Source organism: Misgurnus anguillicaudatus, chromosome 21 (genome assembly GCF_027580225.2).
Source record: "Misgurnus anguillicaudatus chromosome 21, ASM2758022v2, whole genome shotgun sequence".
In the NCBI taxonomy this organism is placed as follows: domain Eukaryota; kingdom Metazoa; phylum Chordata; class Actinopteri; order Cypriniformes; family Cobitidae; genus Misgurnus; species Misgurnus anguillicaudatus.
The window spans coordinates 2,649,576-2,665,712 of record NC_073357.2 but is presented as its reverse complement, the minus strand read 5'-3'; the positions used below and the strand labels follow the sequence as shown (position 1 = coordinate 2,665,712).

The following is a 16,137-nucleotide window of genomic DNA, read 5'->3' as shown; positions in this document are numbered from 1 at the left end:
TTTGTATTATAATTGTGTATAAAAATATGAATTTTTCTTCCTAGCTGAACTATCAGAGCGATCGGCTGTGTACACACACAGTTATGGATGCCATCAGTATGTATGAGCAGAATGCCTCAGACGAGAAGATGCAGAATTTAATTTGCAAAAGTAAAAACAAAAACAGATGCGAAGTGCATCTGTGAATTACAATTTGAAGGACTTTCATAGCGTTACTGAATAAAATGCATGCTTATTTAAAAGCGTACATGTTGGCGGGAGAGTTTTTTAATAATACAGTTATATTCATCGCTTATTTTCTTAATTCTCATAAAAATTATGGCGCAAATGTTTTCATTCAGTTAATCATTTGTATTGATTGATGGCCGTTCATGGAAATATTCTTCTTTAAATAGTTTGTTGTGTCTTGTGTATATAATTTAACGTTCTTTGATGTAAGTTTGTTTATATCCTCCAGCTAATACATTTATCTCCCTGAAAGCTTTAAATCCACCTCACACTTGACTTTCTCTCTCTCTTATCTTATTAAATTTCTATTTACTCTCATTTGCATACACCACCTGAATTGAGACGTTTTATATTATTTGTGAAGCCGCAATCTTGAATGTTTTATGAATGAATATTTATTGGGTTGCGCATGATGCTGATTCCTAAATTGGACCGAATTAGACAGCATTTGGTGTGTTTGGTGTCACGTTCCCCTGAGCTCAGATAACCTGAACTGGGATCAGTGTGTAATCTGTTTTTGTTCTCGGTGGGGATGATCTGAGGTCGAGTCGTAAGCCGCTCGCCTTGGCCCGTGATGCGGGGAGGATCAGACCCGTGTAAGCCGGGAAACAGACCAGAGTGGACCGGTTCAGCTCAGCCCAAACTCTCAGTCTGAGCCGGTTTAACACTGTGCTGGATTACAGCGATCAGTGCTGGTCCATGGACAAAATACTTCAAAGTTTATAACCACATGAAGAGCAGACTCGTGCATTTGTAACATGGATCTGTTTAGTCTCTCCAAGCTACTGACATTTTTCTTGCTGACTCTTGTGGATGTTGTTTAAACCCCAAAAAAATATTATTGTTACTCAGAGACGAAAGATGTTAAGGAAAATGTTGCACGTAATACAATAACAACATACAACTTTGTTTAAATGAAATTAACACTTTTGACCAAAAATACATCACGTTATGCAGGGCTCGAAATGAACTTTTTTAGTAGGTGCTCCCAAGTTTAAAAGTTAGGAGCACCAGCAAAAAATTGGGAGCATCCATAAAAAATTATAGAAGCACCACAACTCATTCTGAAGATTAAAACAATCAAACTTGATCTTAAATTATTTGCCAGACATGTGACTTGTGCATGGCCCATTTTTAAACAAGCTCTTATGCTTAAAATTTGTAGATTCATGGGGCCCTATAAAAACATTTGTTATTTTAAATTATTTATTTTAAATAAAAAAATCCCAATTTTTATGGATTCTGTATTTACTTTTCACTTACTTAAATATTTATTTTTACTTTTTAAACAGTATTTTTAATAAACTGAATTCATAAAATGTAAATCTTTTCTAAAATAATGAAATAAAAATAAAACAAATTGATTATTATTTTTTGTCAAACTGCTGCATAACAAAACTTTGATTAAATTAAAAATGAAAGTACAAACATTTTGAGGGTAATTATATTACTTAAAAGAATATTATTTTTATCTTTATTATTTTAAAAGTAGATTTTACTAAACAATTATGTTTCTGTTAACGTCATTACTTTTAACAGACCTTTATTTTGATGGGTTGTCCGTATGTTTTTGACGATCGCATTTTTAAATTTAACAATGAAATCCGCGTGAAAACTGACAGCAGCTCTGAATGTGAACTTCGCGTTTTCGTGTCCTCGGAGGCAAAAAAAAGCACAAAACCTAGTCATCCATGTAAAGTTTAATTGGTGTCTATAAGACGTTCGCATATTATTCCACATTATATGCGAACTTTCATAAAGAAATGAAAACGGGTTGCACCACAACAATCATTTGCACTCCCAAAATGCTCCCAAATATATTTTGAGGTCGCCTCAATTAAATTTCAGGACATATGGGACCAAAATGGTTGCAATTGCGAGTCCCGACATTATTCTTTAATAAGGTTGTGATAAGGTTTTAATTTTTTTCCACTGTAGTTTTCAAATAACAGAAGTAGACAAAATAGAAATGTCTCAAGGTTTAAGTATTAGGAAGATGAGGTCTGAGGTACGAGGGGTTATTTTGTCTTCTAAAGAAAGTCATATGAATTTTGAATGACACGTGGGTGAGTAAATGTGGATAAAACAAATATTTGGGTGAACTGCTCTATAAAGTTAACACGTGAAGTGCGATATCCCCACAGTGTCATTCACACTCGATTCCCATACAAGCCATGATTCAGGTTTCCAGCGAGAGACAGATCGGCTGTGTTCTGTCAGCGTTTATCTCTTCTACATCAGAATATTCTCTTTCATACTTCATTGATCAAAAGCTTTAAGAGCAGCGGGATCAGGACGTCCTTGTGCGCTATCACCGTACTGGACATCTCTTCCCGTAAAGAGCTTTCTGCTTTTGTCTTCTCAAATGCTCAGTGTTGGGTATTGAAAACGAAGCTTTTTGCTGGAAAGTGCAAATTAGAAAAGCTAAAACACGAGGGTCCCTAAACTTCAGCGGCTTTCTCATCTTCTCCTGATGGTTTTCTGTCTAAACGGCCATCCGGCGAACAGAAATTTCCCAGCGTTTAATAGATGCTACACTCCACACATTTGAGCTTATTAGCATTCCAGGCACATTTTTCGCCCGTAGCATTTTAAATGTTTAATTGGTGCTAGTGCTATTGGGCAGAATGATGAGGTTTTGATGAAGGAGGTTAAACATTATTAAAAGGTTGATTGATCCGCCGCTGCTGTACCGCTCTCATCTCAATGCGCTGAGCCGTGTTTTTGTGAAGAGCTTAAAACTTAGTGAACTGTTGAATTGGTTATGGATTTGACAAGAAAGCCAGGCAGGTGTTAACAACGCTTGTTGAGTGTCTGTATGACAAATTGTTTTAGGCATTGCATTATGGGTAATGTAGTTATTTATGGCTTATCTATTTTTGAGGTAATTTGCTATTATTGAAAAAAGATTTTGTGGATTTTCAGGACTTTTTAGGACTTGTTAACTTTTTATAAGATCATCACTATCATCATAGTTTTAGCTTCATGCAGTGCAGATTTGTGCTCATCTCTCCCCATCCAAAGTTGTGCATCACCCTGCTTGTGCTCAATCCATCGCTTCACATACACTCCTTACGTCACGGGCAAATGCGATTCATCTGAAAAAAGTTAATGTTTAGCAGGTTTAAGAACTTGCTTTTGAACAATAACGTTATGTTGCTCTCGCAGGCGATGGTGGAGACGGTGAATAACCTGCTGCAGCCGCAGGCTCGGGCGGCGTGGAAGGAGCTGTCGACGGGCGAGCAGCTCCGCGCTGCCACCATGCTGCTGGACACTGTCGAGCAGGGGGCGTTCGTGCTCGCCGACAACCTGCTCAAAACCGACGTGGTGCAGGAAAACACGGAAAACATCCGTAAGTCACTTTCATCTGTCTGTAAGAGGCACTTTCTACAAGTAGGGTTCACTTTGGTGTATCCAAAGCATAACAGGCACAAATCTGAAACGTCCAGTGCTGTTACCTCCTTCTGGAGCATTTAATGTGCATTGCTCGAAATAACAAAATCACACAAATGAAGATTAGAAACTATTTACTCTTAAAGACTTTTTCCATCTTTAAGTGTTTCTATCAACCTAGAAAGGGTGAAAAAGATCAACCCAGTAACTTAGTTTTGGTAAACCATTCTCTGCAAGCATGTGAAAAAATAGCTCATTGAAATTTGGCTCCCCTTGTGATGTCAGAAGGGGATAATTCCGCCCCTTAATCTGCACTATCCAATCACAGCACAAATGGCACATCTTTGCTCACACCTACAAAGTAGCAATTTTAAAATGTTATATAATTTATCTATATGGTATTTTAAGGGAAAACTACACTTATGTACTTTGGGGACACAAAAGATTTATTTGACATCTTAAGATATGTCCCCTTTAAGATGCAAATTGAATATTAAAATTTTATTTTGTAAAGTTGCTCAAAACTTCTGGTCTCAATGGCGAATCGACATCATGATGTTTTCATAAACTCGAGCGTGTATAGGCACACGAGCAGCAGCCATTAAAATGAATGGAAATGCATAGTAGCGCTCTAGGTATCATAGATCCCTTTGGACATTACAGGCCTGCATGATAATGAAGCAGTTTTTAATAGAAGCCTGACTTATCTTGCTGCTAGCAGAATTTAATGTCCTTTACAAAGCATTTCTCACCCCGGGAGGAACGGACAAGACGTTTTGAGGACGCCCACATTTTCCTGAGCCGCTCACATCTGGTTGAGAATATCAGAGCGTGAACGATCGCGCGCGTTCCTCTGAGGATAGCGGCGCGTGAGGATTGAGGCACTATATCTCCTTTTCCTAAACACTGGGATTTAAGGGGGTCTGGCTGCCATGGAAACTCCTGAATGTAGGTCTGCCATCCCTCAGCGGAGATGCTCGCTTTTTGGGGAATTAATAAAGCAGAATTTATCGCGTCTGCCATCGGATTTATCTCGATATTAAGGGATCCGGAGTTCGGCTTTTCAGAGGGAGGGAGTCCCTCCGATGAACTTTTTACGAGGTTATTTTACATCCCTCGCACTGCATGGCGATTAATCTGCGCGCTTTGACACCTTTAGCGGACCTTCGGGCCCTGTTTGATGGTGCTGGTTTGCAGCATTGTAAGGTTTGTTTGGCCCGCAGGGGTCCCCGTCGACACCGCTGAGCTGAGAAGCAGCCGTCAGTTAAAGGAACGGTACGCCTAAAAATGAAAGTTTTGAAGTTATTTACGTTCAAGCCGTTCCTCCGTCGAACACACAAGGAGCTGAATGTCTGAGCTGAGCTATAAACGTGTCATATAATTAAACCATGTCACATGAGCTATGATCCTTGGCTTTTCAATAGCTGTATGCTGTATGTGTCGGTCATCCACATCATGCATGAGTGCCTTTGACGTTGCATCTTATGCATTGCGTCTAACAATGCCACATTTACATGCACTCAGTGAATCATGATTTTGGTAACTTTTGATTAATTCCTCACAGGTTCCTTAAAGCTCATGTTGGACAACTTTACAGCTCCAATTTCACTGCATGCTTTTGTTTTGACGGTATATTTTTGAAGGAGTGGGTGAATAGTGGCAATTTGGGATGAACTGTTTTGAACAAATGCAGTGGCATTTGGAAAGATGACAGAAGATTGTCATAAGCATCATCGCTATCATCATATGATATAGTTTTTGGGGTAAAGCCGAGGCTTGTGTGTGTGTTTGTTTGGGATTTTCAGTTTTTGCCGAATACCCCTGAAGCATCATTATCCTCCCACCGCAGTTTAATATAATACGCCTCAAAACACTGCGTACCATACTATTTAGATTCCGCTTTCAGATGAAGCGTATGACTGTTTGTCCTGAAACTCATAATCCGATGAGCAGATTTTGAGCGATTAATGTGCAATTTAAACCAGCTTTTTATTTCTCCAGAGGCACAACAACATTTCTGCTGTTTACCGGTCTTAAGGCTTTCAGAGAAATGCTGGAGAAATTAGAGAGTATTTGCTCTGCCGTCACTGTTTATCGGTCTCTATTGTCCCGATGGTGGCAACAACCTGCGTGTGAATGCGACATGAGCGGAAAGCCATCAGTTTCCAGCCAGAGATCCGGCGAAGAATTTTAATGTTAATTTCGTCTGATTTTACAGCCAGCTTCTTTTGAGGTCCTGTGAGAGAAAGTTTATAAATGCCCCAAACATCCAGAAAAGCGGAGTAGGGTGAAAAACTCTATGAAGCGGTTGATTCAAGTCCTCAGATGAATAATATCAGACAGCACAGGAAGAATTTTGTGTACATTTTTTCATGTTTCTTATCCTTCTCGAGACTTTCATTCAAACTTCTGAGTCTGAGACTTACACATCAGGGGTTTTCAAACTTTTTTTGTCAATAGAATCCATGAGATTTTAAGTAAGTATATAAATAATTAAAATAGAACATGCATGTTTACCCACAAAAAATATTTGTGTTTCATCCATTTTAAAGTTTTTATATTTGCATACATTATTATTACTTGTTAGTGGACCTTTATCAGGTAATTTTCTTTAATTGGTACATAAAACAGATCTGTCCATTTTGCACGAGTTCTCAACCAGCTGGCATGCAACCGACCTTCAACACTGAAATTTGGTTGAAATAATGTCAGTTGTTTTTTCAACATTGATACAACGTTAAAACAACAATTAATGCTAAACGGTTGCAAAAGGTTAATAAAATGCTTAAAAATTAACGTTGAAATTGGGTTGAAATGTCAGTTGTTTGTTCAATGTTGATACAACGTTAAAACAACACTTAATGCTAAACGGTTGCAAAAGGTAAAAATTCTTAAAAATGAACGTTGAAATTTAGTTGAAATGTCAGTTGTTTGTTCAACGTTGATTCAACGTTAAAACAACACTTAATGCTAAACGGTTGCAAAAGGTTAAAAAAATGCTTAAAATGTACGTTAAAGTTTGGTTGAGATGTCAGTTGTTTGTTCAATGTTGAAACAACAGTTAATGCTTAACGGTTGCAAAAATAAATAAAATGCTTAAAAATAAACGTTGAAATTTGGTTGAAATTATGTCTTATTAACAAAGTTCGGGAGGAACACGTCAAATAAAATACCTAAGTGACTCCAGCTGTTTTCAGTCAGTAGTCAGTAGCACCAGCCCCTTACAATCGGTAATCAACAATACACCCAATCCGCTCGAAAGCAAGCCATATATAAATCACAGTTGAACTGTTTACACTTGGTATTAAGATGTGTTTTCATCGATCGGCTCACAAGTGGATGAGAGAGACACATCACATTTACACCTGGTATTTAAATCCGTCTCTTTTCGACCGCTTCTGTCCTGAATACTGTGAGGGGGTGGTCTGTTGTGAGACGGTGGGCGAGTCTCTCTGCTGTCATTCAAACGCGAGCGGGGGTAATGATGAGTTTATAAGCATGCAAACTAATATTATGTCGGAGTCCGCTGCTTGTTTAGCAAGTAAACATGCTGCACAGTGTTTTTTACGTGTATATGTTAGAGCTTTCTCTGAAATTTTCAGCGCAATTGATAAAAAAGGATTGCGCAACTTTCACACGCTTTCAACACGAAACTAAGGAGATCAGCCGCTTAAGTTGTATTAATGAAAGGTTAAAAACAGCGCTGTTCACCGCATCTTCAAGCCAGAAGTCAGAAAAGACGTAAACTTGTGTTTAGTACCTCAGATTAGATAAATGGGCGGAGAGAAGGCAGTCGCGTGTGGCTGTTCGAACACATTCAACCACATGTGCGTTCCGCAACTACAAAAGCGATCCGATCGAAAGTGGTTTCGATTACCTCTGAATGTGGTTGAAAGTGGTCGAAAGTGGATGAGCTCAAAACGTTTTGAACGTTTACACCTGGCATTAACGTCGTCCACTTGTGATCCGATCGATGAAAACGCATGTTAATGCCAAGTGTAAACAGCCTCAAATACGTTTACAAATTTTATTCATCCAACTTATTTGTAAGTGTGAACTCGTGAAATATCAGTTGTTTGTTCAACGTTGAAAAATGGTTAATGCTAAACACGATATGAATGTTGATTCAATTTGCTAAATCAATGCATATTTTCAGTCGATGCAAAGACCTTAATTCACCCATGTTGAAAGTAAGACGTTGAAAGAATGTCGCAATATCAACATTGATTTAATTAGCAAAATCAAAAGGTAATTTAACCTTGGTTCAACATAAATATAATTTCTGATATAACATAATTTTGTCTAAAAGTCACGATTAGACAAATAAACTTCTGTATATATATATATATATTGTAAGTAAATGTTTTCTTTATATATTGTTTCATTTTTTTCATCAACTCACAACCCCACTGCAATTCCTCTGCGAACCACTATGGGTTCGCGAACCCCAGTTTGGAAAACCCTGCTTTACAATACATGAACTCAAATGTTTATTGATACCCAAACTTGATGTATTGCATCATTGCCATGTGTTTAAAATAAGGATGTCAATTTAATTGGTATTCAAGGGATCCAGCCAAATATCAAAATTACCCCATGATTTACGACATACATATGTCCATCATCTTTCAGGAGAACACATTTGGAGTTATTTTAGTAAATGTCCTTTCTCTTTCAAGCTATGTAAAGGTAGAAAACGGGGATCAGGGAACAACAACTGACTTTAAACCCCCAAAAAGTGCATTCATCCTTCACAGAGGTAATCCACATGGCTCCAAAGGGTTAATAAAGATCTTCTTTGGGTACCATATTTTAAACTTTATAAAGTGTAATAACTAGCTTCCATTAACGAAGCCATCTTGGATTCATGCGATTCACACAAGGTTTATTATAGTGAGCGTTGGTTGCCATAGTTAAGTTGTGCAGTGACTCTCGAGTCCAGGATTGTGTCATTACCGAAATTTAGTTAATTATAGTTTATAAAGTTTAAAATATGGATATTTTACACAATCGCATCGACTACCAACAAAAACAATTTATTAACCCGTTGGAGCCGTGTGGATTACTTCTGGGAAAGATGAATGCACTTTTTGCGGGTTTAAGGTTAGTTGTTGTTCCCTGATCCTTGTTATCTACCATTAAAAAGCTTGGAGAAACAAGGACATTTACTAAAATAACTCCAAATGTGTCCGTCTGAAAGATGATGGACATATGTATCTCATATTGCTTTAGTAAATTAAGTATCCTTTTATTAATGTACTGTGCATTTAATTCTATCAGAAGAATGCATGTTACATTTTGAATCATGTGTCCTGACTAGCATGGTCAAGCCTTCCCATCTGCTTTTGCACATGTTTGTGTCCTAACTCTCTCTCTCTGTGTTTGTTTGTGTGTTTAGAGCTGGAAGTGGCCAGGATGAGCACAGATGGAAATCTTCCTGATCTGAAGTTTCCACAGACTGGAGGCCAAGGAAACGCCATCCACCTGTCAGCTAACACTCTTAAACAACATGGGAGAAACGGTACGGTCCTGACACAAAACAACAGCATGTATGTGGATGTGAGGTGACGTCCAGGCCACACAGTTATTTCCTACATTTATTTCTAACTTACTTTACTACTTGAAAAGTCCAACAAAAACCAATTTTTGACCCCCAATGTTTGAGGAAATCTAAACGCCAACTCTGCCAAAATGGTTGGCAGGCACGCACAAACAGTCTTCAAATGATATACAATAACTTAAAGTAACTTAAAATGACCAAGTTTCTACTTTTTATCATTCAAAAAGTATTGATTACTTGCTGATGGATGCAATATGTTGGATTTTGTTTGAAGAAAATGACTTTTTTGGTCTTGCGTTATCACAGTATTAACGCAAAGTTATCATAGAGTTAACATGGAGTTATTGATGAAATATCATCAATGTTAGCACAACATTATTGTAAATTTATGTTACAGTTAATGTAGAGATAACACAGAATTATCATTGAGTCATGAATGAATATTCAGAAACGTTGAGATATGGCGCTATTGTGATGGAAACTTAATATTATACATATTATTATTCTTTTTTGTGAGGTTCTTTTTTCTCTCCATCTTTAAAGTCCGATATTAAATGTGTTCTTAGTTTGTGACACCACAGAAAAATGGGATAAGTTTCCACCACAGCCAAAGTTGAATTATTAAAAATACGCCAAATAAATAAAATAAGTTATCCCAATCTTGGAAAACAGGCAGGATTCTATGCTCCCAAACGCTGGGGGCGTGTCATCTGTCGGCGCTGAAACCACGCCCACTCGCAGCAAAACTGCCGTCTCTATCAACTCTTAAATACAGCTACAATCTGGATAGATGCTTATGATTGTGCTAGGGGCGGGGCCATGGTCGTTGGCTCCAGTGCATCATCGAGCCACCGTTTAGCTCCGCCCAAATAACACAAAAATGTGGAAAAACTATTTAACGGAGTAACTCCACAATCCTTTGTAACATGTTTAAGCAATACATTTATTATATTTATAATGTGTTTAAAAACAATTCTCTGCAATGACTTTACACAGACTTAAATAAATGGATTCTGTTTGATTTTTAGCTTTGGTGTTTGTTTTAGGACCATCATTCCTTCTTTTTTTGCCATGTACGGTCCATCTGAATCCCATTTACACGTGAAGTTCACAAAATAATTTAACTTTTTTATTCAGATGTTTTTATGGCTTTCATGCAAGCGGAGCAGAGATCCTCTGAACATTTTTCACTCCTAAACGTATTTCTGTTTTTTACGAATAAGCTGACGTGCAGCTCATTCCTTCATCAAAGGCTTCTTTTCCCTCCAAAAAACGCTTGTTACCAACTGGACGATCAACAGGGAAGCCAAAAAAATCGTTCTTTTGCTTTTCTTCTGTTGTGAGTCAGTGATGCCAGACTTTGGGGGGGGGGCACGGCGGTGGGTGTTCTTTCATTTTGTTTCACTACAAAAAATAAGCGAGTTAGAGACGTGAAAATAACGAGCAGAACGTCAACGGAGCCAGTAAAGCGCTAATGACATTTCAATGAAGCCGAATCAAATCGCCTCTGTGGTTAGACGTTTTTTTATTCCCCACTTGAAACCTTTGTGGCTTTCAGTAAATGCTGCTGAGGGGAACAAAGCATTATGGGTGAGGGCTGCCTAGAAGAACAATGCATTACGGGTGTTATGTATTCATTACATGATCTACTGAGTCCCATCTAATCAAAGCTGAAATGATTTCACTTCATTGCTCTTTTCCTCTCGTATAACGGCCGAAACAGGATTTTGATGGCATTGTGACAGTGTCTGAGCACTCTAATAGATGCCATCAGCACCCGGTAATGAAAAAGGCTTTTTTAGTCAACCCTAAAGAAAGCAACAGATGAATCAAGTTCTGCGTTTCTAAAGAATTTTGCCATTCCCCTGCTAACAAGATCAACTTAAAGTCCCCATGAAATCAAAACTGACAATTCTTATTTTTAAAGGAATATTGCAGTGTTCATTATAAACAATTTAGCTGTACAAGTCATTATTTAAAAATGTTTTATGTGCCCTCATAAACTTTAATCAAAATCTGAAAATCAATCCTTCATGATGTCAGCTGGATGGCTTAGGCGGAGCGTCTGTTAACTCCGCCCCTCCAACTGTTAATCTGCTGCGAGTTCCATTTCTGAATTAAAAACACCTACTTTTCTATATCCAATCAATTAACAGTAGAAAACACAATGCGGAAGTAAAGTCGATTTACGACTTCTGGTTCAAGGGGATTTTATGCCAGTATTAATCGTTTATTGGTGTTTGGGTTTAGCTTGTTCGGGCTGTCGGTCTTTTACCATGAAACTAGCCAGGTAAGTTTGACCATAATTAAGGCAAACTCAGGTTTGCAAAACCAAAATAAAATGAAAATAAATTAGAGCCCGTCCGATTTATCGTTTTGCCGATTTTATCGGCCGATATGAGCCTGTCACAGATATATCTGTATCTGCATTTAAGCCGGAGATATGCAGCCGATATGAACTTTCTTACAGAACACATTAAATGCTTTTGAAAGATGTAAGTACTTGTTTGTTCAGCAAAGTGCACCCTTTTGGTTGCTAATGGCGACACCAGCCAATCCCCCACCCTTTACTTCAGTCAGTCTCTCAGTTCAGGTGGCGGCAGTGACGCGGTATCTTTTACAACATTTTTACACCTGGTATTAAGACGCGCTTTGGTCGATTGTATTATAAGTGGACAAGAGAGACGCATTCCAGTTTACATTTGGTGTTTTAATCCTTCTCTTTTGTCGACTTGCGTGTGATTAAAACGCAAGCGGGAGAAATGACGCGAGACGGAGAAATGACATGTTTAAACTACGCGCAGTCGTGCATAACAGTTATATAACAGTATATTTACACCCTCACTAAATAAAAGAGGCGGAGAGAAGACGCTTTACTTTATAAAAGTCTAAAGTTTGCGGCGAACACTGTGGGTTCTTGTTATAAAAACGTTGTGCAGTACATTACATATTAGCCTACATCAGTATGTTACGTTGTCTTCTTAACGGTGAGTTGCTAACTAATTTGTGGAGTATACAACTTGCTGTAAAGCTAATATACAATGACTTCATAAGTTTCCCTTTTCAATTCAAGTCCAATATATTCTCGAAAAAACTGCAAATGATGAAAATTTTATGTATTTTGTTTTGTGTGTGTTTTAAAGTTATTTATCATAAGTCAAGTTTACGGTTTAGTGCACTGATATCAGACTCATTTTAATTAATAAAGTTTATTGTTAACTTCTTGCCTATAAAACATATCTTTGTTACGTCATTTTAAGTGTTTGATCACCGCATTTGTGAGTGATCATTGCATTGCATTGTATTTATTTATATACAGTATATTCTGTTAATGTATATAGTGTATTCTATGTACATTACTGTAGTATAATATACTGTAGTATGTGTACTGTACTATAATATACACCTAAAGAATATCGGCCGATATATCGTTATCACTCTTTTTTTACTCCCTAATATCTGTATTGGCATCAGCCCGAAAAAACGCAGATCGGTCGGGCTCTAAAATAAATATGCTGACATCAATCTAACAAAACAAAGTAACTCGTCATGTATCTCACTTTTAATGAAGTTGATATAAAAAACCTTTACATTTAACCCTTGTGGGTTGTTCATGGACAAAAAAGCCACTAAATTAAATGGATGTAAAAATTTATTATGAAAATGTATCATATACATTTTTTCTCCAATTTTTTTGCATAAATCTGTTAATCAACCTCAGTACAAAACTACCAAATGTTTACAAAAATAAATGTCAAGTTCATAAATGATGTCATTGATTTTGGGAAAAAACACACAAAATCTCAGATTTTCAATATAAAAAGAAATTGTGGACTGGATTTTTTTTTACATTTTTCACAGTTTGGGCATGTCAAAGATTAGTAAAAACATTGGCTTTGATTAATTTTTAGTTTTTGTGCAGCATCAGATTTTTTTGTCCTCATTTGTTTTTGGCTGTTTTTGCCCCATTGACCTCCATTATAAAGACATTTTTTGATTGCAACACACACACGCATGCACGCACACACACACACACACACACACACACACACACACACACACACACACACACACACACACACACACACACACACACACACACTCTAATATGTGTTATACTCCATATAACTCACTGTACAAGCCAGAAATTAAGCTTCGTTTTCTGCACAGGCCTACTAAAGGGTTAATAGTGCCACATGGCGATCAACAGTAAAAATGACAAATTCTACCTCTTAGCAAAAGGAAAAACCACCAACAATCAAAAATGCATGATAGTATTGTGTCATGGCTTTGCAATCAAAAAAATTTCGTTATAATGGAAGTCAATGGGGCAAAAACAGCCATGAGCAACAAATGAGGGAGACAAAAATAAAAACTGATGCTGCAAAAAAAAAACTAAAAATGCATCAAAGCCAATGTTTTACCAATCTTTGGCATGCCCAAAACTGTGAAAAAGGTAAACAAAAATCCATTTTACAATCACTTTGTGTATTGAAAAGCAGTCATTTTGTGTGTTTTTCCCCCAAATCAGTGACATCACTTATGAATTTGGCATTTAAAGGGTTAAAATCATGGAATGTTTGTAAACATTTGGTAGTTTTGATCAGTATGAGGTTGATTAACAGATTTATGCCACAAACAACCCGAAAGAGTAGTAAATTTGCTCACGATATATTGTGGAGTTTTTTGTGAAATGTCAAAGCATTTTCTCAAAATATGTGTCAGTATAAGATTTGTCATCAAAAATCATTCAATTTGCTGAAACGCAGAGAAGGTTGTGGGCAAATTAAGACTAAAAACCCCCAAAATGTCCCCAACAACACATAAAGGGTTAAAATAAATACATTTTTAGACTGTTATATACAGACCAAGGCTGTTGTTTACTTCACATTATGAGCTTGAGAATGACCGAACAGAGTCACGATAAATCTAACAGCTGTTTTCCATTTGTTTCAGGTGAGATCCGGATGGCGTTCGTGTTGTACAAGCACCTGGGTTCATATCTGACCACCGAAAACGCCAGCGTGAAGTTCAGCAGCGAGACACTAAACACAAACTACTCGGTCATCGTCAACTCGCCCGTTATAACGGCAGCCATCAGCAAAGACAGTAACAAAGTCTACCTGTCTGACCCCGTCATCTTCACCGTCCGGCACGTTCAGGTATGACAGCAGATGCAGCGCTGTTTGTCCAAAGCCAATTTATTTGTTTTCTCAGTTATGAATACGATTTGAGATGAAGATATAAACATGTTCTTTGTGTTGTGTTTGACCGTATGTCTTTGTGTCCTTTCTTATATTGGGGACTTTATCTATATAGGTGATGCCTGTCTTTTACTGAAATAGTATAGATCTATCCAAGACAATGTAGTCATTTACAATGGATTCGTACAACACTGCTATATTCATTGCAATTGCTACTGAGCTACTAAGTTAAATGTGTGTGTTTTTATTTGGATGAGTAAGCGCTGTCTCACCAGAGGTCCTTCAGTCGCACCTCCAGCATTTATACTGAATTATTTCTCACCACTTTGACTTTAACAAACACACCAATGTACAAGCACACACATTTGACTGTGTGTGGCCCGTGGCATACACTAAAAACCTTGATTCTTCACATTGGAGGATGCGAGCGATCTCACACATAAAGAAAACACAAAGATTTTTACAAATGTGTTCGTCATGATCGTTTTCCTCAGGGTGTTTCAAGCCATTTCACACGACAGACATTTACATATATTCCACAGGACAAAATAATGACTAAATTTGCACAGATTATCCTGTCATAAAACTGTGCACCCCCCTGTTTTTTAACCCAGTGTGTTGCCTCCTCAAGCATTGTACTTTTATTTAAAAGTAGCGCACGAGCTGCCCACTGTTCCTTACAAACAATCCTGCAGCTACAGTCGGTTCTTTGGTTTCCCAGCGTGCTTTGCATGTTTGAGGTCTCAATAACACCGGCTTGACGATGCTGAAATCCACATTCACTACTCGAGACAAAAGAAAGACTCATAAACAACCAAACTGGAATAGAATAGAATGGGATGATTAATGTGATTTAACAGCAGGGTGAGCCATCTTGTTTGTTGTCAGATTTATGCAACTTCAATAAGCTACTTAAATGAAGATTTTTTTATTCACAATTTGACACAAATCTATCGAATTTAGTGCGTTGGTGTTAAACATAGGTGAAGTTTCGCATTTGTGCTTGGGGAGTACATAATACAAAACAAGGATACTGCAATACTTTTAGATTAGCTAGTCTATCGTTAAGTCTATCTATTAAAATATTAAGATGACTCAAATAAAATATGAATGCTTATATTTTTATTTTATTAATAGCTGAGACAAAATTATAATTGGCTCTGGTCTGGGGGGCAGTGCCCCCCTCCAACTCCGCCTATAATGTTGACTCTGTATGGGATGACACTGTTAGTAACAATAATAAATATAGGACATAAACAGAAATAAAAAACTTGTGCCAGATTAGCTTTATATTAAAGACACACAGTCAAGACGCCTGCAGCCATATCCTAAATTATGTATAATTTAATCTGTTGACAGTAATTTAAGACACAAGTCATACAAAATTATTTCATTTATACATTTTTAATTTCCTTTTTTAATTTTCTTTTTAAAAAGTTATTAATTTATTACTCTTAACTGTAAGATATAATATTATGTTATTATGTTAATATTATGTTATATATTATATATTATACAACAGTTCTTTCTGGTTCTCGAATCTGATTGGCTAAGAGCTATGCGATATTGTACTGATAACGGCACAGTAACCGCTTTACCTTTCTTATCATTCCGCCACCTAGTGAATGGAGGTCCTAAACAGGCTCATCTCTGAATGGAAAAACACAGACGCGCTGTTTTTAAACACTCTCCATGTGTCTTATTAGTTCACTAGCTCGTAAATCAGTCGGTGAATCCCCAATCAGAAGTTAT

At 37.2% G+C, this 16,137-nt stretch overlaps 1 protein-coding gene across 20 annotated transcripts in view; it reads left to right on the top strand.

Moving 5' to 3' along the window:
- LOC129416326 (adhesion G protein-coupled receptor L3) overlaps positions 1-16,137 on the top strand; it is a 223,872-nt gene that overhangs the window by 169,186 nt on the left and 38,549 nt on the right. For all 20 annotated transcript variants that reach the window (XM_073858898.1, XM_073858900.1, XM_073858897.1 and 17 more), the window contains 3 exons: positions 3,397-3,580; positions 9,020-9,142; positions 14,138-14,343. In XM_073858898.1, the coding sequence (XP_073714999.1) occupies positions 3,397-3,580; positions 9,020-9,142; positions 14,138-14,343 (513 nt within the window). The remainder of the gene's footprint in view (positions 1-3,396; positions 3,581-9,019; positions 9,143-14,137; positions 14,344-16,137) is intronic.